The sequence below is a fragment of the Chanos chanos genome, chromosome 3 (assembly GCF_902362185.1).
Source record: "Chanos chanos chromosome 3, fChaCha1.1, whole genome shotgun sequence".
NCBI classification, from domain to species: domain Eukaryota; kingdom Metazoa; phylum Chordata; class Actinopteri; order Gonorynchiformes; family Chanidae; genus Chanos; species Chanos chanos.
The window spans coordinates 19,418,914-19,442,308 of record NC_044497.1 but is presented as its reverse complement, the minus strand read 5'-3'; the positions used below and the strand labels follow the sequence as shown (position 1 = coordinate 19,442,308).

The 23,395-nt window shown below is 41.9% G+C and overlaps 1 protein-coding gene across 1 annotated transcript; it reads left to right on the top strand.

The window, feature by feature from the left end:
- Nucleotides 1–968: 968 nt before the first annotated feature.
- Nucleotides 969–23,253, top strand: rheb (Ras homolog, mTORC1 binding). The gene is made up of 8 exons (XM_030769972.1): nt 969–1,037; nt 4,354–4,425; nt 11,759–11,826; nt 12,598–12,680; nt 17,377–17,433; nt 17,774–17,821; nt 21,016–21,097; nt 23,161–23,253. Exons 1-8 carry the CDS (start codon nt 986–988, stop codon nt 23,251–23,253), a joined length of 555 nt encoding a protein of 184 aa, XP_030625832.1. The 5' UTR covers nt 969–985.
- Nucleotides 23,254–23,395: the final 142 nt, after the last annotated feature.

The window sequence follows — 23,395 nt, the reverse complement described above, 5'->3', positions numbered from 1 at the left end:
ATGACTAAGATTGGACCTAAAGTGTAAATTATTCACTGTTCTGAGGAATAACCCTCTAACCCCCCCCCCCCCCCCCCCCCCCCAAACACATGCCATGCCATGCCAGGCAAGAGGTCTTTCCTATTTAATCACCACTAGATGGTAGCAAAGACTAATACTTTAATTCTTACTACCAACACATGCACATACACGTCCACTCCTCTTATTCGCTTATTCGTAAGAAATTTGTATAATTTTTGGTGGAATGGTAAGATATCGTTATATGAAATTACAGAGGTGAAAATAAACTGACGGCGACGGACGAAGCTGTTAATTCAATGTGCAAGTTTTACAGTTTGCCTAAACCAAAGTACACGCTTCGGATTAAATATGCATGAACAAGGCAAGACATTTTAACCTAAACCAGGAGATGTCATATGAGTAACTAATTTATTTTCGCAATATAAGGAGCCATAACCTTAACGAGTCCATTCCATGTCTTTTTAATCTGAGTTATTCTCTACTTTTCAACGATGGTATGATCCATGAAACAGAAAAAAATGTGACTTGTGTGTAATATGGCAGCCAACTTCCAGCGCAGCATCATCTCACTGTAGAGAGTCCACAGACGATTGTTGTCATCATTGACAACTCCCACGGTCCAATGTAATTTGAGATCGTAAAAACAGGGAACATCCTAAATCCAATAGTCGTTCACAAAGAGCGGAAGGTTCCGCCTCTCAGTGTAGACGCAACCAACCAACAACAGACATTCCTGAATAATTTACATTGGATTGCTTTGGGGAGTGACGCAGAGGATACAGATGCCCGACTACTTTTCCGTGAAATTGTTAAAATCCCACTTAATTTGCAGAGACAGATTTTTTTTAATCAATAGCGTGGCAAACATTTGAGTCGCTGTTTCATTTCTAGTTTTCGGTGGATTCGGAGTGTGTTAAAGGCCTCTGTATGTCGATATTGGTGTGGTATCGCTGCTAGGAAAAAGATGCCGCAGCCAAAATCTCGAAAAATTGCTGTCCTAGGATACAGATCTGTGGGTAAGTAGGCACCAGATAGCACGTTGATCATGCGAGCAATTCATCGTTTTGACTTATTAGTTAGAAAATGGCCCAAAACATCGCAACGGTCCGCAGTAAGCTAAGTGTGGTGAGCGGTAGTTTAAGTGCCGCTTAAATTGCGTCTGGTGACCGTTCATTGATCACTCTGTGGACGAATCAGCTGAATGTCAGTTACAAGCTTGAAGTCACCATGACTCCGACTCCCAGCGTCTCTCCCAAACTCCCATTATGAAATTTGGTCGTCTGCTGTGAATATAGACACTAGGTTGGCTTCACAACTATGCGATCCTTTTGACCTTAGAATTATGCTTGGGATATTTTGAATACGGATAAGGAGCGAATCATTTTGCAGTTGATAGATGTTAATTTCTATGTTCCTGGACGATAAGGCCAAGATAGGTTTGGATATCTTTGCGAGGCGCTCGGGTTTATACTCCTCTTACGGTTTATCGGTCAGATTGTACACTATGTACAAGTCGCCATTCAGTGCTCTAGAGCGTGGTGATTCATTTTTATAAAGAGACTGAACACATGCTAACTCATCCCTGAGAATATTTAGTAATATACAATTCCTAACGATTTGAGTTGAGCTTGGCACCATATTGTGAATGGGACCAGATGCAGCCAAAGCAGTTTCATCCGAGGGGACAGCACTGCAGGTAGGGATGCTCACGAGACAGGATCAGAGGCACTCTGCTCACAGATCGCTTCTTTTTTGTAGAGGAATCCTTAGTTGATCTTTGTCCCTCAGATGAAGCTGAGAAAACCACTAAACATTACTGAATTTAACACTGTTATCACTGTCTAATTTCTCAAGACCTTTTTTAGGTTCAAATGAAAAGAATGGATGTGTTTGAACCAAGTCCTGATATTGAAGTATTTGTTGTGTTCAGTACAAAGACTATGTTTCACAACCTGAAGCCTTTTCTTTTAGTTTCAAATTGTTAGGAGAATGTCAGTGCGGTAGAATATACTGGCACAATACTTCATTATGTGTTATCATCCTGAATAAGATATGTATTGGCCTACATTTTGATAGAGGTGGAAATCAAATGCTATGAATCACCTAACAAGCAGGAAATGCAAAACACACACGCACACACACACACAGGCATATAAAGTTATGTATGCAAAGATTACTGGTTAAGCATAGTGCACAGAGCATGAGGAAATCGCATCACGACACACACGAGTTGATTGCAGCCTTTGGCGTAGAAACGGTTTCATGCAACGTGAAATCTGTTGGTTCTATGCAGTCACACAGGAATCATTGGATTTCTCTCTAAATGTCTAGTTTACATATTCTCATCTCGCATATTCTACATTACACGGGAAATTCTGGCTAGTTCAGTTAGACTGTTATTAGATGTGAGCTCAACAGAACCAGCATTTCCAGAATGACATGATGGCTTTACATGAAGGTGGGCAGGCTAATGCTTTCTCTTAGAGGAACTGTGACACGGTAAAGTCAGTCTAGCAGTAGTGCAATAGTGGAGACTGCAAATGTCTGATCTGAAACGACAGTTAGACTTTCAGTTTGTCTTGGTGTTCATGTAAATTTGCCACAGAATTGCAAAACTGATCACTTTTTATCACACAAGGAAGAAAAAAACCCTTAATACCATTATGTGTGAGTATGAGGATTGGTTTGTAAGAGTTATGAATCATCTTGGTGCATGGTAGTCACATATGACTAGCTCATGTAACAGGAAATCTCAGATTTTCTCCCTTAGTCTTCTCAGCTGGAGCTTCTGACTAAGATTTCTGCTAGCATAGTGAAGGTACACTAAATCCCTCCCTCTTCCACTGACATAACTGTGGATGTTTGAGCGTGAGTAGTTAAAGATACTTTAGGTTTACACACTTTAAAATGGCATCCACTGGCACGCTGAGTGGGCGGCTCTTCTCCACAGGGCTGTAGTTCCGTATGCTTGCTATTCATTGGGCAGTGGGTAATCTTACTCCCACATCTGGGCTTTTGTTTTTCGGGGTCATACACTCCTAGGGCCTGGACTGTACATTCACCACAGACTCTGTCACAGTGTCTATTTATAGCTCCAGGGCTGGACACTCCAATTTCCATCTTCATTCAAACACAGGGCAGAAAGAGGGATGGAGCTTCTTTCTTTGTCTTTTTTTTTTTTTTTTTTTTGGACGATACATTACTGAAGCCTCTCAGTGAGATTTGGTGCTTGTTCTTCCTCAGTGAGGTCAGAGAGGATCATCATATAGCTGAAGATATTTCAGTCCACTGTACAGAAGGCTGTGCAGTTGTGGCAAGAGTGAGTACCAGTGCCACATGGTTTGACGGTAGTTTAGCCACTTGGCTGAAATCAGCTTTAAAGTTATGGTTTTACGCTGATGTACTAAGTGTCACAGGGTCACATCTATCTGTACTTAAATCCCCGCTCTGTCTGCCTTTTGAAACACAAGCAACATTCATGTCGCCGTTTCCAGTGGAATCTGTTCAGCAAATGGGCATTATGGTTTCCATAATGTTCATCGCGGCATTGCGAATGAAAGTAATGTTACAATTCTCCATTAGGTGAGCTGCAGTTTTATTACAGAGCTTCTCAGTGTTTCTCTGGGCATTTCCTAGTGAATGAGACTCCACATCTCTACAAACACTGGGTGCCGATGTGGACTCGTGGTTGTTATAGCAACAGGCTGCAGGACATATCTGCCTACACGGTTGGACAGCACATATTAGTATGAAAGAAATGTTCCCACTACTACCACTACACAGCAGATCCTGATGTGGATAGTACTTTGTCAATTAAAACTGAAAAAAAAGAAAAAGGAAAATGTTCCCTAATCAGAATGAAAAGATGTATAGGCTAATATGTAGGCCACATGATTTGAGAGTGGCCTTAAAGCTGTGATTTTACTCATGGTCAATCTGTATGCCTCATTTGCACAGCATCACATGTACCAATGTGTACAGTTACATAGCTGTCATCTATGTGCCATATGGGCTAGTTTCTTAGATGAAAGTTAAGCTGTGTTTGGGACTAAACCGCAGTTTAATCTAAAACTACAATCACTCCACAGCTGATGTCATCACATTTTTTTTAAGGAATACTGGGAAATATTGGGAAACCTTGGGTCCAAACTTAGCATTATCCTAATTACAATTCATGGCTGTGGCAGGACTTGACATGAGCTTGGAGTCAGACTTAAAGTGTGGATTTTGTGGTGTTCTTTTTTTTCTCTCCATATCTTTCTTTCTTACTTCCTTTCCCTCCATTTTTTTATTTGATAATCACACTGATGTTTGTATCCCTCTTTGTTACAGGGAAATCCTCCTTGACAATACAGTTTGTGGAAGGCCAGTTCGTCGACTCCTATGACCCAACTATAGAAAACAGTAAGTGCTGTTAAATCAAGTCTCTCACAGACATAGAATATGACAATGGCTGCCTGTACATGCGTGTGTATGTGTGTCTGTGAATGCATACTTATGTGTGAAAGACTGAAACGTTACCACCTTGCTGCATTCTTCTCTCTCCTCCCACGGCACGACTCGCCACTGTTGGCACGGAAACGCAGCTGTTGGAAAGAGGCCAGGTGTATTTCTGTCAGGGTCCTCTCATTCATAGCAGCACTGGCTGGTTGATGGTGGTAGCCGCACACACACGCTACAGCTCAGATCTGCCCTGACGATGGCTTTGTTTGTTGGCATCAGCATCTTTTTTTTTTTTTCTCCTTGTTAGTGAAGGGTAGAAGCAGCCCCAAATAGCAATTTGCATGAAATTCAGAAACGCCGTGGGAGCCAGCTCCAGCACAGACTGTACTTTTTTTTTTCTCTTCTTCTTCTTTCTGAACAAAGTCACCTCGACTTTGAGCACTCCACTCTACATACAGTTCACAGTGAACTCTTTCAACCACTCATCGGCTTCATTCATTGGCTGAGTCCTTAACCTATCAGGAATATATCTCTCCTACCTGCGAATCACAAGTGATTGCATAAGAACTATCAGTCTGTATAACACTAAAACTCTGTGGATTGTACATGGAAGTTATTCCTGTCACTCTCATTTGCTTCAGAAGCCGATGTATACAAAACGGAGCAAGAAACCATGACTATATTTAGCTACAGCTGTTTTTTCTCAATGAAATCCCTCATAGGCTCCTAGTGTATGTGCTTTAAGCTTGCTTGAGTGGCTATTTCCAAATCTCCTGGTTTACCTGCATTTCTATAGCCTTGTCTAAGACTGTGTCACTGAGGGGCATCCTAAGGTAATTCTGTCTTGAATGTGGATTACCCAGCCCCTTTGAAACAAGCTAGCAGACCACTGTGTCTCCACCGATAATTAAGAATCTGATTGGTCAGCAACCCAGTGTCACATCCTGCGTGACAATGACGCACGACCCTGAACCTAACCCCATTTTTATTTTTTCCCCCGTCTGTTCACCTTAAGGACAGCAAAGTCTCTCTGTTCATCAAATATATATTTGCAAGAAATTCAAGGCAAACCCACACTGAAACAACTTATTCTTCCTCAGTTTCTCTGTGGGCAGGTTCAGGGGCCTGTTTGTGAAGGATGCGTGGGGCTGTCAACTCCGGTGACGGCGGTTTATTTAAGTGAACTCCCCGAGGTCAGGGAACTAGGCTTTGTCTCGAGGACTGCAGTTAGGATACCGAGGAGCTTTGAATAATGAGCTCCATGTGAGCAGTTCTCTCGAGCAATGTAAAGGTCATGGAGATTACACTGGGCCCAGTTCAAGAAAAAAAAAAATGACACACTACTGCGTCGGCAAAAAGCACAGGCAGCACACTGGGAGAGGGGAGTTTGGCTGTGTGTTGTGCATTTCCCCTGTAGTTTTCCTCTACGTCTATAATTTAGTTGATGCTAACTGGAGTGGTTTTCTGTATTCTTTAAGAATTTTTTTTAAGCCTTCTTTCGGCAGAAGAAGGGCACAGGGAACAATTACAGAATGTGTGGGCCACATGAGAAAGAGCCAAACAGCTTTTATAAAGGATTTTGACTGCTACCATGGACTGGAGATGATTGTCTTTCACCGACGATACAACGCTAGATATTAGTCGCTTCAAGCCGTGAATGCCGGCTATAGGATGTGCTAATGGGAAGACAGAGTAGCGTTATTTCAAAACCTGTTGGAAAGGTTCCAGGTTAACTCTTTCAGGGTTTTTTTTGCTTTTGCTGGTTAAAAGCTTCAGCATGCAGTACTGTACTGGGTTGTGTTTAAATATTTTTGGAAACCTTTTGAATAGGATGTATTTGTGCTTTCCCTGGCGTCATTGGATCATAGCTATATATATATATATATATATATATATATATATATATATATATATATATATATATATATATATATATGTATAGGCAGTTTATACAGTGTAGGCTACATCGTAAATTAGAATTAAATAGCTTGCAGTATCCAAAGCGATCATTCAGAGAAACCTATTTCTGTCATACCATAACCACACTATAGGCAGAGAGGTTATTTAGAGAGAGTCCATTGCGCAGTTTGAACTAAACTGTTATATTCAAGAATATGTTTGGTACTATGTGTTTCATTACCATCTAAGCCCAAACTGAAATGGCTGGTACTCTCTAGCTTTGTCTATTTGGACCATTTTGCTAAGCCCCTTTTTTCCCCCCTTCCAAATGCCTCAGACAGACCTGGTGCTGTTGGAGAAACTGGCTTCATTACTTGTGATGAATGGGCACTTCTTTGCCGCTAATTTTACTTGCTAATATGACTTGGAAGGTTGGGGGGGGAAGCGATGTGGTCTCAGTGAGTCTTCAGGCCTGAGTAATGGTATTTGCAGCGTTAGCTAGATGCTGCCTGTTTTATTCTTGCTCACTGGTTTGTCCAGCCTGGTCTGTTAGTACAGTTGGGTTTTATCTAGACGTTAAAAGCTTTACCACCATGTCTAAGCTACTGACTTCACAACCTTCAGGTCCTATAGAGGATAGCAGCCCTTTCTCACTGTAATGTAACTTTACTTTTAAACTGTCCTAACAAAGCTAACAAATTCCAAAGCTCTAACGAAAAAAAAATTATACACTGTATTTTATTTATTTATTTATTTATTTTATTTTTATTTTATGTATTCCATGTAAGGTGGTTGTGCTTTGCTGTTCTTTTGACTCCTCTTTGCCCGTGATTGCCAGGTCTGGTAAGCTGCCGAGATCACGGAACTGATGGACAGGGTAATGCACGTCAGGTGGTGACCAAACCATCACCATGTCCTTGGATGGGGCCAGAAATTGAGAGTGTGTTAGGCAGGATGAAGGATTAATGGTTTTGTTTAATGCAGTTCTTTCTTTTTCTGTTTCCAGAGAGAGGAAACTCTAGCATTTAAAAATTGATTCTCTGTAGGCACTGGTGCTAAGTGCTTTTTGTGCTCTCTCTCTCTCTCTCTCTCTCTCTTTTTGAAAGTCAAAGAGGCTTTTTAGCATTACAGGATACTTGTGCAGCTAAAACTTTAAATGAGAACATAAGATAATAGTTAGGGTCAAGGATTTAGTGGGGTTTCTTTGGTCAAATTAGAAGGGTGTGTTGTTTTATTTTCTATTTTTTTATGACCAGTGAAACTGGGGGAATATTCTTTTAGTGAGATGTATACCTGCATGTATCTGTATCTCGAATTATTCATTTTCATGGCAGTGTGATCTCGCGCAACTATTAAATAGTTTTGAAGCACTCAGTCGCTCTTCTGCTGATGACAGTCCACTGTGTCCAACCTTCCTGACAGACCACAGTGTCACCTGTATTACAGCACAACCTTACTGACAGACCACAGTGTCACCTGTATTACAGCACAACCTTACTGACAGACCACAGTGTCACCAGTATTACAGCACAACCTTACTGATAGACCACAGTGTCACCTGTATTACAGCACGACCTTACTGACAGACCACAGTGTCACCTGTATTACAGCACAACCTTACTGACAGACCACAGTGTCACCTGTATTACAGCACAACCTTACTGACAGACCACAGTGTCACCAGTATTACAGCACGACCTTACTGACAGACCACAGTGTCACCTGTATTACAGCACAACCTTACTGACAGACCACAGTGTCACCTGTATTACAGCACAACCTTACTGACAGACCACAGTGTCACCAGTATTACAGCACAACCTTACTGATAGACCACAGTGTCACCTGTATTACAGCACGACCTTACTGACAGACCACAGTGTCACCTGTATTACAGCACAACCTTACTGACAGACCACAGTGTCACCTGTATTACAGCACAACCTTACTGACAGACCACAGTGTCACCAGTATTACAGCACGACCTTACTGACAGACCACAGTGTCACCTGTATTACAGCACAACCTTACTGACAGACCACAGTGTCACCTGTATTACAGCACAACCTTACTGACAGACCACAGTGTCACCAGTATTACAGCACAACCTTACTGACAGACCACAGTGTCACCTGTATTACAGCACAACCTTACTGACAGACCACAGTGTCACCTGTATTACAGCACAACCTTACTGACAGACCACAGTGTCACCAGTATTACAGCACAACCTTACTGATAGACCACAGTGTCACCAGTATTACAGCACGACCTTACTGACAGACCACAGTGTCACCTGTATTACAGCACAACCTTACTGACAGACCACAGTGTCACCTGTATTACAGCACAACCTTACTGACAGACCACAGTGTCACCAGTATTACAGCACAACCTTACTGACAGACCACAGTGTCACCTGTATTACAGCACAACCTTACTGACAGACCACAGTGTCACCTGTATTACAGCACAACCTTACTGACAGACCACAGTGTCACCAGTATTACAGCACGACCTTACTGACAGACCACAGTGTCACCAGTATTACAGCACGACCTTACTGACAGACCACAGTGTCGCCTGTATTACAGCACAACCTTACTGACAGACCACAGTGTCACCTGTATTACAGCACAACCTTACTGACAGACCACAGTGTCACCTGTATTACAGCACGACCTTACTGACAGACCACAGTGTCACCAGTATTACAGCTAGACCTTACTGACAGACCACAGTGTCACCTGTATTACAGCACAACCTTACTGACAGACCACAGCTGATTTTACTTTTGCTAAAGGCTGTCTTCCTTTGGAGGACATACAAATATTCCAGTGTTAATTTTATTGAAAGAAAATGCTAGGTTGCTATTGATGCTGTGATCTGTCTGTAGTTTTTGGGCCTGAGTATTTCTGCATTGTTGCTTTTTTCTGAAAATGCAGTGATGGGGGTTTTATTCCAGTTATGAGTGAGATATTCAGGTTTCAGACCTGCTCTGAGGATTGCCATGCTTCAGCATGTCTCCATTAATGCCATCAGACCCAGCGGCTTCTCTACACTGGAGGGTTTTCCATTTGACTTTTAATTATGTTATAGTAACTGATGCATACAGCATCCCTTGGATGACTTCAAGAGTCTATGTGGAGAAAAGCATTAAAGAAATCCAAAGCCTGTGGATGCATCAATTACAGTAGCAGAATTAAAAAGTTTATTTATTTATTACATATTTGTATTCATTCTTCGGCCCAGTGTTTGTATTAACTTTTTTAGATGCAGAGGTAGTCCTGTCTTGGATTATTGATATGTCTTTGAATGGTTTTGAATTGGCCTGTGACTCAGGACCTGCTAGTGTAGGGCTCTGGCGGTCCTGACACACACACGTCTCTGTGTTTCTGAGCAATTTCTACTCCACTCATTTTCTGTCATGCCATGTGTCTTGTGCTTTGGTTTTTATTTTGAATGACCATTTTTTCGGTGAGATTTTATTGCCAGATAATCAGATCCATTTCGGTGGACGATATTCTGAATATACTAAATGTGTCGCGGCTTGTTTTACTTGCGATATAGTAAATGACTATACCGCGAACATCTAGTACAAATTGACACGTAACTTTTTTAACCCGCTGGCATGTGACTCACTTTGACATTTCACTTCTCTCGCTCTCTCCTATGGCTCTCTCCCTCTCACAGACACAAAAAGAAAAAAAACCTCAAATACACGTCACACACACTCACCCACCCATCCAGACCACTTTTCGGGGGCGAGTGTGTGTGACGTTAATAGGTGGGGCGTGTGTTTTTGCATCTGGAGGGAACAGGGAAAGAGCCTGGAGAGGGCAAAAGAAGTGAAGCGCCGAAGCAAGTTTATACATGTTGAGTTTGGAAACGGTAAAAGAAGATGGATGCGGACGACTTGGTTCCGAAAAGAAACCGCACTGGATCCATTGTTTGGCAGTGGTTTGGGTATTGCAAGGAAGATGTTGAATAAATACTGTTTAGTTAAATGTAACTTCGTTTTGATTTCCCCCTTTTTGCATACAAATTTAAAATTGTTCCAACAGAAACCACTAATGAATATAAAGAAGAATATTTAATAAAGACATATGCTGCAGGGACTACTAGAAGCATCATACTGGTGTGATTGGATGCATTAAAGGGTTAAATAAAGTATTTTTAAAGTGCTTTGGAGGAGATTTCAAAATATCGAGATATATCGTGTATCGTGATACAGCTTAGAAATATCGTGATACTGTTTATAGGCAATATTGCCTAGCCCTAGTGTATGGTTTTTTGTTTGTTTGTTTTTTTTCTTTTTTTCTCGGCTGAAAGACTTTGTAGGCTTTTTGTTTTGTTTCTGCAACTCCCTGTGCAGCCTGTCGATCTTCTGCCCTGGTCTTTCTCCCTAGCCCTGTGTATGAGGGATGTTAGAAACCCTGAGTGGTGGGATCTGTGTTTTACCTTGGATTCTCAGTGTCTGTGTTGTAACTGGATTCTCTGTGTCTGTGTTTCAACTGGATTCTCTGTGTCTGTGTTTTAACTGGATTCTCTGCATAAGCCTGTTCGGTAGCAGTCTGAGTCGACTGTATGATCAAATGACAAATGCATTTATGAGACCTAGTGCAGTGTTTAGTGGTGCCAATAACAGGTACTGAATGCTATGTTGAAAGAACCACTGGGTCTTCGCTAGTTTTCCCAGTAAGTATGCATGAGTACCAAGAGTTTTTCAAAGCTGATAGACCTGTCTAGTATGGACATAGTCCAGACTGTGAGGGGTTAGACCTGGTTGGTAGGCTATATTGTAGAACTGTATATGTAACTATTGTCCACTGGATACGTGCAATCCAGTTATCAGCACAAATTGTGAAACAATTGGAACATAGTAATTTCAGTGTGTAGAAACTGAGAGGCACCCTCAGTGCGAGACAGAGTCTGGTTTGGGCATGTAGATTGTTCACTCATTAAGTAAACCTGTGCATTTGAGCAAACTCCTTCCTTTTTTGTAACTTTAATTCAAATGTGTGATCTAATTCTTTCACTGCCAGTTTATACTGAAGAGCTGTATTTCGTATGAGATGGAAATCTTATCTGATCGTCTGCCAAGCTTAGCATGTTAACGTCTCAGTGTAGCATGTGTAGTAATCTTTTCTGTGTCTCTTGCTCCATATTTCCTGAAGAATTATGATATCAAAGCTATATATACACACATATATATATATATATAAAATAAGTCAGGATTTATATTCTCAGCCTGAAAAGTGGAGGAGGAACACACAACTTGGATATTAAAGCTTACCAAGCTTCCCTTAGAAGTGGAAGCTGTCAACTTTTAACAAATATATCTCTCAGTGTCTCTCTCATATAAATATGTATGTTGGCTTTTTTGTCTCCACAGCATTTACAAAAATGATCACAGTCAACGGCCAGGAGTACCATCTCCAGCTGGTGGACACGGCGGGCCAGGTGAGAGCATGCAGTGACAGTTAGAACCATATCTTACTTGTGGAAAGATATGGAGAGAAAACGAAAAATGAAAATGTCCTACATGTCATACTATTACACTAGACTAGTTTTAAGAAAGGTTTAGCTTGTGTCGGTTTTTCAGGTACAGGCTCTGTGATTGGTGGAGGTGTTTGTAAAGCATGAATCACTGAACATTTCACTGGTTTATTTACCAGCTGTTAATGTTGACAAGTGGAGATGATGTCATTAAATCCATTGCTTATGCTTATGAATCGCAATTCTTCACACTTTGAGCATTACTCTCTATTTCCACAGTGAAACAAAAACCAGCATTTAAGATAGTCATCAGTATCCAGTTAGTGTGTGAGATACTGAACAGCTGTGTCACTCCTCTGATGCAAAATGTCTTTCTCACAACACTGTCTCCCTCTAATTAAGTCATGTGCTAGCGTCCATTTGGAAGGTAACCAGTAACAGGGTTTATATTGTGAGGTATGAGTTCACAGAGGGCATTTCACACCACAGAGTCAGGGCAGATTCACTGCGCTTCACTGCACAGAGACACTAAAAGATGGGTTTTTATATGAAATGTCATGTGGAGGAGGTAAAAACATAATTGGATGATAGTGTGACACCAACTGCACCAACTCTGCCCCAGACTTTGAATTACTTTCTCGGTTTATCCTCGCGTGTGATTTATTTATTTATTTATTTGTCTCTCTTTTTTTTCAGTGACTGAACCCTTCTAACGCTGTTATCTTTGTCCTTCAGGATGAATACTCAATTTTCCCAGAGACATACTCCATAGACATCAATGGTTACATTTTGGTGTACTCAGTCACATCAAATAAAAGGTAGGTAGATAAGTCAGTTCTCCTTGGTCTTTTGACAGTAACACTTTTAGAGCTAGAGTACATCAGAGAAGTTGTCTGTACATAAGGGTTTTGATGAGGGCCTGAATGCTGTCTCATTGACTCATTGAGGAGTCTTAATGGAATCACACATTTCATATCTTTTCATGTATTTTATTGACTATTACTTTCAGAACAATAAGTCATTAATTGAATGTTTGACTTACTAATCATCAAAATGTTCCTTTGAGTTTGCTGACAATCTGAGGCAATTCTGAGCTGTTTGTTTGAACAAGTGTAAAATTGCTTCAGTGTTCCTGCCTTTTACTGTTTTAAGCCCTGGAACCTTAGCAGTTTCTGTTTAAATTTGAGCACTGCACCATTGTGCTTGAGAGAACAGGTCAGAACTAAACTAGTAGAATTTGCATCTTGGAGCTGTAGTTTATCAGAGAATGTGTCTTGATATTTTTTGTGGCCCTGCCATACACTCTATTTTGTACCGTTTTAATGGTTCATGGGAAGAAGACCTGGATAATAGGTACCCATTTCAGTATCAGGTCCCATCTCATGTTCGATTTGTATTCAGCTGTAATGGGTCTTTATTTCCCACAGAAGTCACCTGTCTCAGGCAGTCTTCCAGTAGACCCATTCTGAAAAATACTCCAGTGCCCCAGGGCAGGACACCTAAAGAATGTAAACTTCAGCAGTTAGTGACCTGCACTGGAACACTGGTTTGTGTGAGAACAGCTATTTCCCCGCTCTCTCCTGAGATAATATCTCTCACATATATTACACATTTCCCTTATCCAAGGTCTAACAGAGCAGATTCCTACAGCCAGCTAGTCGCGAAAGCCACAGAACAAGAAAATCAGTGTTTTGTAGTTCAGGGAAGGAGAGCAGTCATAAAATGTCTGGGGTTACTTGAGGACACGCAGTAGCAAATCACATTTGCTCTTATTCGTTTAGTGGATGCTCTCATCCAGAGCGACTGATGTAAAAAAAAAAAAAATGTGAGCAGGTTCCTACGCACGCGTTTGCCAAAGGGAGACGAATGCACCGCAGTCTGCAGTGTGAGTTCTGTGTCAGTGAAAGATGTATAGCTAAACAAGAGATCTCTACTGTGCGAAAAAGCAAAATGCAGTAATCGCAGAGGCTGCAGAAACAGTAAACCAAATATACAAGGCATAATTTTAGTCAGGGTGTTATATTAAATAAAAAGAAGAGGAAAAAAGGAAAGAAAGATCAGTTTAGACCACACAGCCTGCAGAGCAAAGAACAACATCTGAAAACAAACCGACAATATAATTCAGTGCCTTAAAAAAGAGGATGCATACGAAGCAGTGAGGCATGCTGTGAGGGAGAGAGAGAGAGAGAGAGTAAGCCCATCAGCATGGACGTCACTGTATATGTTAATAAACTGGAGCTCAGATATTCATGCTTTTAGCTCAGTCTTCTGATATCACCAGGGAATAGAACAGAAATAAAACTGCTCGGCCTGGGAAATGCGTCACTCTTTCTTCATCTCTTCCCTTCACTCCTCTCAATCTGTATGTGTTTGACTGTGTGGGGGTTTGAGTGTGTGTGTGTGTGTGTGAGAGAGAGAGACTGTCAGTGTGTGCGTGTGCGTGTGCGTGCGTGCGTGCGTGCGTGCGTGTGCGTGCGTGTGCGTGCGTGCGTGTGTGTGCGTGCGTGCGTGTGTGCGTGCGTGTGTGTGTTGGGGGTAGCGCTTTCTCATGGGTGTTAGTGGGATAGTCAGTGAGTGTCATAGCTCAGTTGTGGGTCTGCATATTTAATGCCAGCCGACATTTCTCTTCATGTGTCACTCACGGTCCGGGCTCACAGACACTCAGCCCGACATCAGCTTCACAATGCATTTTTTCCTTACATCATATGAGGGCTTTGAGTTGGATAAGCTGTAAATATGTTGTTTTTCCCTTAATGAATGACTCAGTCATCACACTCAGAAAGCATACCCAGTCTGAAGTCAGAGAGTGAAGTCTGTCAAATGTCAGAGGGTAATTCTGTATTTCTTCAGTGTATGGGAAATCTGAAACAATTCGGTATTCTGCATTGGTTTAGTGTATGGGAAATCTAAAACAGTTCAGTATTCTGTATTGGTTTAGTGTATGGGAAATCTAAAACAGTTCAGTATTCTGCATTGGTTTAGTGTATGGGAAATCTGAAACAATTCGGTATTCTGTATTGATTTAGCGCATGGGGGATCTAAAACAGTTCAGTATTCTGCATTGGTTTAGTGTATGGGAAATCTAAAACAGTTCAGTATTCTGTATTGGTTTAGTGTATGGGAAATCTAAAACAGTTCAGTATTCTGTATTGGTTTAGCGTATGGGGAATCTAAAACAGTTCAGTATTCTGTATTGGTTTAGCGTATGGGGAATCTAAAACAGTTCAGTATTCTGTAATGGTTTAGTATATGGGAAATCTGAACTGGTTCAGTATTCTGTGTTGGTTTAGTGTATGGGAAATCTGACCTGTTTCAGTATTCTGTAATGGTTTAGTATATGGGAAATCTGACCTGTTTCAGTATTCTGTATTGGTTTGGTGTATGGGAAATCTGACCTGTTTCAGTATTCTGTATTGGTTTAGCGTATGGGAAAATAAAATGGTTCAGTATTCTGTGTTGGTTTAGTGAATGGGGAATGTAAACTGGTGAAGCTCCAGCAGAAGAGGTCATTCATCATGTGTTTTTGTGACGCTCTCAGATTTGTGAGAGTTAATCTAGAAAAGAGGGTCCCATTGTATGTTAACCATTACCATTCCTTGAACTGATAATGAACGTTTTTACAACTTTAACCACTCTGTAAGCAAGAGCTAATATAATAATTACACAAGTTATCCTTTTTTGGTTAATGGCCTTGTTTGATTTGGTTGACTGGCTAAAAGCAGTTTTCTGTAGTCCAGTGACTGTCTTGCTTGGTATTCAGAGGTTTCTGGAGAAGTCACAGTTTTCTCAGGACCTCATTAGTCTGCTCTCTCCTCCCTTTCATCAATTTTATTTAAACTTGAGTTAGTCTTGGTTGAGTTATTCGGGAACCAGTGATGAGAAAGCAGTGTTCGTTACTTATATTTACAGACAGAGAGTTGAAAAACGACATGTTTTTTTATTCTCTCCCTCTCTCTGACCCTTGTAGTAAATTGGAGAGTCTGATGTTGTCAGACTGTGCTACATGACCAAGATTTGACTGAGAATCATACCGTTCCATGTCTTGTACTGATTTTGATTCATGAGCAGAGGCAGGGAGACAGGCACTAACCGTTCTGAAAAAAAAAAACATGCACGTTTAGACATGCAGCAAATACATCAAACAAACATCATTAACTGGCTTTTTTCTTTTCTTCTTTTTTTTTTCAACACTGTGGTTGAGAAATGAATGTGCTTTATGAATAAAAATCATCTCTCTTAGCTGATATTACCATTAGCCGACAATTTCCTTTGATAAAGAGCCATTAAAAAGACATTAAGATGATAGAGAGAGATAATGCAGATTGATTTAGAATTTATTTTGGCTCTGAAGCCTGATGTGTGAACTCAGGGCTGTCCACAGAGTCTGTGGCTACCAAGCTCAGCGCAGTGGCCCTTCACTTCACTGCTGTTGACTCTGTGTGTGTGTGTGTGTGTGTGTGTGTGTGTGTGTGTGTGTGTGAGAGAGAGAGAGAGAGAGAGAGAGAGAGAGTGAGACCATTATAGCCATGCCTCCAACAATGTCAAGGCTTAGTTTCTGCCACTAATTCATTAAACTCATTTTCATGTGTTTTTTTGTTTTTTTTAACTGTATTTACAGTTGTTTTTGTTTTTATATTTTATCAAAGGTCTCTGCAGCCAGTGGAGGCTAAAGGAGGGCGTTTCAGCTTTTCACTGCCCAAGTCTTATCAGGAAAAATGTGTTTTTTAAAAAAAAATATTGACTGCAGTCTGTTGAATTGTGTGGTAGTACTTCATATTTTGGATAAAAGCATCTATTAAATAAATAAATGTAAAATCAATAAGAAATGACATTAATGCTCACAGGGACTTCTTTTAAAGATCAGAACTGAATGAGGGCACCATGGTACTACCAACTCCACTGTATCAATAAATAATAATAAAAACAATAATAATCCTTAGACCCAGAGCAGCCTCTGCCCAAGCCTCACATAACTTTACTCTGAAATTAAATGTAATTTCTCTCTCAACACTGTAGCTGATCTACAGACTCCCCTTAGCATATGCTGACTTTGTGGGGAACACAGAACAAAAGACTGTTTTTACTGTGGCTTTGTGCAGTTGCCTTGTTGTTCCTTGGTATAAGAGTGTAATTTTCCAGGCTGACGTCAGTTAACTCAGCATTCATGCTGTGTAGGTCACCCACAGAGTTGTGGTCGTTAAACTGGAACCCGGCATGAGTGTCAGTTTAGACAAGAGCAGATGCTCCAGTGTTTACATACTCTACTGTTAATAAGCAGATCACTGTTGAAAAATGAAGTCAAAGGTTTAGTGTTTTTTTGGGTTTTTTTTTTTTTTTTTTGGTTTTGTTTTTGCTTTCTTTTTTTATGGGAATAAATTCTCCTGAGCTCTGTATCTTGGAAAGATCTGTACTGTGTGAATCCACCAGCCACTCCATATGCAAAGTGTATTCAGTTATCCCACCTTTTATAAACTCTTTGTTTCTTTTCTTTCTTTGTCTCTCTTTCTCTCACAGTTTTGAAGTAGTAAAAGTTATCCATGAAAAACTGTTGGATATGGTTGGTAAAGTACAGTAAGTATGCCATTTTTACCTAGATATATGCATTTTATTCTAGTTCTCTGTCTTTTGAAATTCTGCTCTCATTTTTAAAATTGTAAAGTTGTGCAAATATCTGAAATATACAAATGAGTTTGTACGTTAGGGCCCCTCAGAGAACTAATCATAAAAATGAAGAACATCAGTGTTGAATGAGACAGTCATTAATGTTAACAGTCCATTCTCTCTACAGGTTATATGAATAAGAACGTGAAAGACCTTTGAGAGAAGTCGGTCCATAAGTGGTAGTGTTTGCCTTTTCTGGTCCTGTTTTCATGTGCTGACTGAGTGAAGTGCTTCTTCTCCTCTTTTCCAGAGTACCTATAATGTTGGTCGGAAATAAGAAAGATCTTCACATGGAACGGTATGGAACAACACAGAGAGACTTTATTACACAAACATAAAAAAAATACACAAAGCTTTATTTCACAGACGTAAAACCTTACTGTGTTCCTCACCTTCACCATGCCAGGGTAGTGCTGTGAAGTGGAGGACGTGAAACCCTGTGTCTGTGTGGCGGGATGGCTCAGTTTGATGCCATCTTCTCAGAAAGAGACAAGAGACATGAGTGTGGGCTGGGACACTTAAGCACACTTAGTTCCATTTGCTTGCATGGTCTGGTCTGTCAGACTATTAAATATTGGAAAAGCTTGTTTGCATATTGGTCCAAACAGTGCAGCTCAAAGAAAATAAATTGGGGTCTGAAGTTAGTAACTTTAGAGACAGAGAAACGAGATGAAAGCATGCCAGACTCATTAAGCATTAACTTTTATGGATTTGCTCGATAGACGTTTGCTGCTTGATTCACATGTCTCGAAGTTCTTTAAATCAAATTCCCCGTAGCCCCTGAGGAAAAGCGGGGGGGGGGGGGGAGGAGTGGAGACTTTCTTGCCCAAAAATTCCCAACACTGGGAACCAGAATTACCCCTGTCTCTCGAGCCTCCACGCGGTCCTCTGGGGCTCCGTCTTGGAGACGGCGGGCTCGTCATCTGCTCCGAGGTCTGTGATGGATGGGTGAGAAAAGGTGGAGGGGGAAAAGGAGGAGTGGAGATTCTTGTTCGGTTGCGGCAGCTTCAGTGCTCTGTTAAGTGGGTCAGAGCCTGTCCCAGCTTTGGCTCCTAAAAAAATGTTGTGTGAACACTTTGTTCTGAGGAGCTACTCTCTGCAGTGCTGCGTCACCGCTCCGTTAGAAACAGCCTCTCTCCACCCCCCACCCCTGCGTGAGCTTCAGACGTTGTCAGAAGATTGTATGAAAGTTGGGGGAAGGTTTTCAGTTTTGTGCTACCAAGCTGGTGTAACTAGGAAATGGAAGGACGAAAAGTTGTCCCTGTACAGGATGTGAGGTGGTCCTAGAGAATTACCATGATCTGTCTTGTGCCAGGCCCCTTCTGGCAGCCGAGAGGCAGTCTGAATGCCCCCAGCCCGTCGGCTCACCTTTGTCCAGTTGATGCGCTGGCTTTTCATCTCAGTTAAGGCACACACACACACTGTCTGGCCATGGGGAGAGTAAATTAATGTACTTGCTGAAATTACTCCTGGTTTTAGTCCTGATATTAATTTCTGCCATGCACTGCCTCTCAGAGGAAACAGCTCTCATGGTGCACTCGTGTGCATTTGTGTGTGTGAGAGAGTGTGAGTGTGTGTGTGTGAGTGAGAGAGAGTGTGTGTGTTTTTGTTTGTGTGTGTGAGAGAGTGTCTGTGTGTGTGTGTGTGTGAGTAATGAAAGAAGTGAGGAGAAAACTTGCCAGGCTGTACTGTATTGATCACTCTGCACATTAAATCAGGCTGTGAGAGGGTCTGTGAGACGCAGTCAGCAGATTGGCCATGCGATGTTTTGACTCTGTAAGGGATTTGGAGCTCAGAGAAACGACCTTACACACAGTAATATCTTCATTATTCAGCCCGTCTTAAGCACCCATCTATACGACATATATCTCTCCTTATTTGCACGCTCTGAAAAGTATAGTTGTTTGACGGCTGTTTGAGGACTGTTTGATAAATGAGATTGGTTTGCATTTGTATTGCAAGACCTAACATGCGTCGTTGGTGTGAGTGGCTTTGATACTTGTAGATCACATTTCAATCACGATCTCATTATGACCACAGAGGATTTAGGTAATCATGATTCTGGGAATTCACGTCAGCAGCATTTAGCCATTGGTCACCGTTGGTCTTCACTCTCACTGCTTTGTAATGGCTCTGTATGTCTAAAAACAAGAGCAAACATCATTGCAGTGCCTGGAAGCAAAGTGGTAATTGCTTTTACAGCGACCCCATACATCAAACCCATAAGAACACATTTGGATGTCTCTGTTTTGCTCTCGTTTCTAGAGAGAAGATCAGAAACTCGAAGGAAGACGTTTTTAAATGGTCCATAAAGAGTTATGTGTCGAGTGGAGACCTCTATCCTTCACGCGCGCCCCGCATGCGCACCCCTCAGCAACTCGCTGAACCGGCTACGTCTGGTTTGTTAGGAATGCCGGAGAGTGTGCGGAGTGGAAGCGTTTGTGGATCGATTGCCCCATTAGAACCCTGTCGATACACCACATAAAGCAGTGCACTTAAAGAGTCACCCGTTCAGCTTCATCTCGTCTGTGTTTTCCCGCCGGGCAGACCGCCTAGGCCGACCCAGTCGCTGCAGATAAACGCGGCACATCAAACATGCCAACCGCGGGATTTTCTTCTTTTTTTTTGTAAACCCTGTTGTCAGCTGCCTGAATACAGATGAAGCATTAAGTGAAGTAACCGTAACCTTTGAAAGGAAAAATAGTAGATGGGATAAAAAGATGGGGGTTCAGGAACCTTGCCCGAGAGAATCTTATGTCACACTTTATTTTAAAGTTGTAAAAATCTGAAAGGTATGTTTTGCTGCGCTGTGTACTTTATTCCTGGCGCGGGCAGGAGCGGTTTTGTTCAGCGAAGATGGAGGCCAGTGCAGAAATGTAGAGGAAGCTGTGTAGCTGCGATCTCTCTCATCGCTAGACGTGTATTCCTCCTTTACATCTTCTTTTCTTTGTCGCATACACCAGCGGATTTTGAAATTCATAGTGTGCGACTCGGATGAAGTGATTTGTGTGTGTGAGTGGTGTTGGTGCAGCGTCCAGCTGCATGCTGTGTTCACCTGTGTCATATGTTTGTGCTAACACTGTGCTTGTTGGCTGTTCCACATGTCTGTGCTGGAGTCAAAGCACTGGAGTTACAGAGACTCGTAATTAGTTTGGTTGGTGGGCGTAGGCACACTGTAAGTTTATGGCCGTGGCATATCTGACAGCCACATGTCATTGGTTGTGTGCAATGTTTAAAACAGTAGCATTGTCACAGTCCTAAAGCAAAATGGACCGGCTGAGTTGTTATAACAACGACAAATCGCTTCATATACACATGCTACACACATACTTTTCACGTACAGATTGATTAATCACACGCATTCTCTCTGATACTCATTTCAGTGTCTCAGATGTTTTCTGATATTTTAACGTTTGAACCATTGTAAACTCAGACTCAACGTCAGGTGCCTTTTTGTCAGTCGTTTGATTTTTCTGTTCTCTCCCTGCACAGCGTTATCAGTTGTGAAGAAGGCAAAGCCCTGGCGGAGTCGTGGAACGCCGCGTTCATGGAGTCTTCGGCAAAAGAGAACCAGGTAATGAGCCGTCACCAAGCTGTCAACGCGTATTTGCCCGAGTCTCAACTGGCTGACTCTCCTCTCTGTTGTTGCCTGTCTGAAGCTGTGTTTTCACACAGAGGAAACTCCTGTCACAGGAAGCACACCATTTCAGCTCTGTTTGTACAAATAGTCAGTGTTTTAAAAAAGTTGGGTTTTGATCGGCAAGTTTGCGCTAGTAAAATAAAGGAAACTAGCAAGTTGAGGTTGGTTGCCAAGGCGCTGCCATTTTGACACCGTTCTCTGGGACTGGGGCAGAAATGTGTGTGGTATCAGCGCTGCTTCTTCTGAGAACTTATCCAGGCTGCAGCCATGAACTGATGAAACCTCTGAAAGGTGATAAAGTGCCTCATGGAATTCCAGCAGGTTAAAGGTTGATGAAGTCACTTCAGGCTTTGACATTTGTCACTGGAATTTCTACAGTGCTGTACCGTACGCCATGTACCAGTGACTAATTCAGGAAATGGCCTGGTATCAGCGCTGTTATAAATTCAGAGTGACATGAGAACACACTTGGCCTGAGTGTTTGTTTGCCCTGTGGGCGTGTCGGCAGTTCACCTCGTTGGCGTTGTCTCCGTGCCCAACTTTACATGCAGCTCGGAGTATTACAGAGAGACTGGGGAGAGGTCTTTCAGCCCCCAACCCCCCTCTCATCCACCCCTCAACCCCCCCTCTCATCCAACCCCCCTCTCATTTCCCCAACCCTCCTCTCATCCCCACAGAGTAGGCTCAGTCCTGGGGCATCTCAGGACACGGCAGTTGGCCCTATCCCCCTGAGAGCAGAGCAGCCTAGAGAGAGAGAGAGAGAGAGAGAGGAAAAAGAGCGCCGCTAATTGAATGTCGCAGCTCCAGTTTCTGTCCTGATGTAAAGATCCCTTGTGGAGTAGGAGCCCGTTAGTTTTTCCATCTGCTTCCCGGGGAGAAGAGAAACATGTCGGCTAGCAGCACATGAGTAAGACAGTGACTCAATATCCATGATGGATTTGTTACTCGGCTAGTGGAAAAGAAAAAAAGTCTATTTTTAGCCACTTTGATCATCTACCATCACATCAGTTAAATTAATTCTCTGTGTGTAGTTTTACTACTCTACACTACCACATTATCCTCATTTTGTTTGTCAAACTATTCATGACTGTTGCTCTTTAATTATCATATCATATCATTTCTGATTAATTTTTCATAACTCACATGTAAACGTTACTTATAAAATATTTCAGCAGATTTCGGCTGTTGAATGTATTTTTAAACAGTTCCAGTGCGTCTAGTAGTGCTTCTCAACCCAGCATTAGCACACCTGACTCCACTGCTCATCTGATCATCTTGCCTGCGATGAGTTCCAGCCGCTATGATAATGTTGGCTTAAAACAAAGACATATAGTACATGGCATCCCAAGACTGGAGCTGATGACTTGAGAGCCACTGTGCTAGAGTATGTCGAGAGAGGATATGTTAATTCAAGGGTGTCAAAATCCAGTCCTGGAGCGCCATAGTCCTGCTATTTTTCTTGTTGACCAACTAAATACAATCTCTGATTGGCTGCAGAGCATGCACACCTGTATTCATCCAACAGAGATGTAACTGCAATTATCAGAGTGGCCTATAGGGGGTGTATGACATCCACTTATAGCACATGGTTTGCCTCTTATTAGTTTAGCGGTATTTGTGTTTACACTAAATGCTGAAGTTGCACATGGGGTGAATTGGGTGTTTACTGCTTTATTTTCTTTTGTGACTCCCACTGAGTATATTAAACTTTTTTTTTTTTTCCCTTTTTCTTTTTTCATTTAAATTTTTTTTCCTCCATTGTACTTTTAATGTGTAACTGAACAGTGGGCATGCTTGTCTGTGTAGATGGGTGTTATTGAAGAGTTATTAAATTATTAAAAGGGAGAGTATATGAATTCTCTCATAAAAAATGCATATTAAAAATTTGATGTGGCAAAATGCAGCGTGATGGAGCGTCTTTAATTAATGCAATCAGCGACTCATCGATAATTCATCAGGGTTTTGTTTTGTTTTTTTGGCTTGTTTTGTCGTTTCAGACTGCAGTAGAGGTGTTCAAAAGGATAATCCTGGAAGCGGAGAAAATGGACGGAGGTGCCCCCCAGGGACGAACACCCTGCTCACTGATGTAGACCTCCAGCTCCCCCTCTCCTCCTTCCTCCTCCTCCTTCTCCCACACCCCTACCCCCATACTCCCCCTACCAAACCCGCCTCACACCACAGCACTGGACACTGGGAAGTCCCTCTACTTGAAGTGGCTAACTGCCTGTTCTC

Bases quoted from the DNA above. Each gene is read 5' to 3' on its own strand.
- rheb (XM_030769972.1), top strand. From the start codon at position 986: ATGCCGCAGCCAAAATCTCGAAAAATTGCTGTCCTAGGATACAGATCT. The intron at 11,827-12,597 runs GTGAGAGCATGC...TTTGTCCTTCAG, and splicing joins TGGTGGACACGGCGGGCCAG to GATGAATACTCAATTTTCCC. The intron at 17,434-17,773 runs GTAAGTATGCCA...CCTCTTTTCCAG, and splicing joins GATATGGTTGGTAAAGTACA to AGTACCTATAATGTTGGTCG.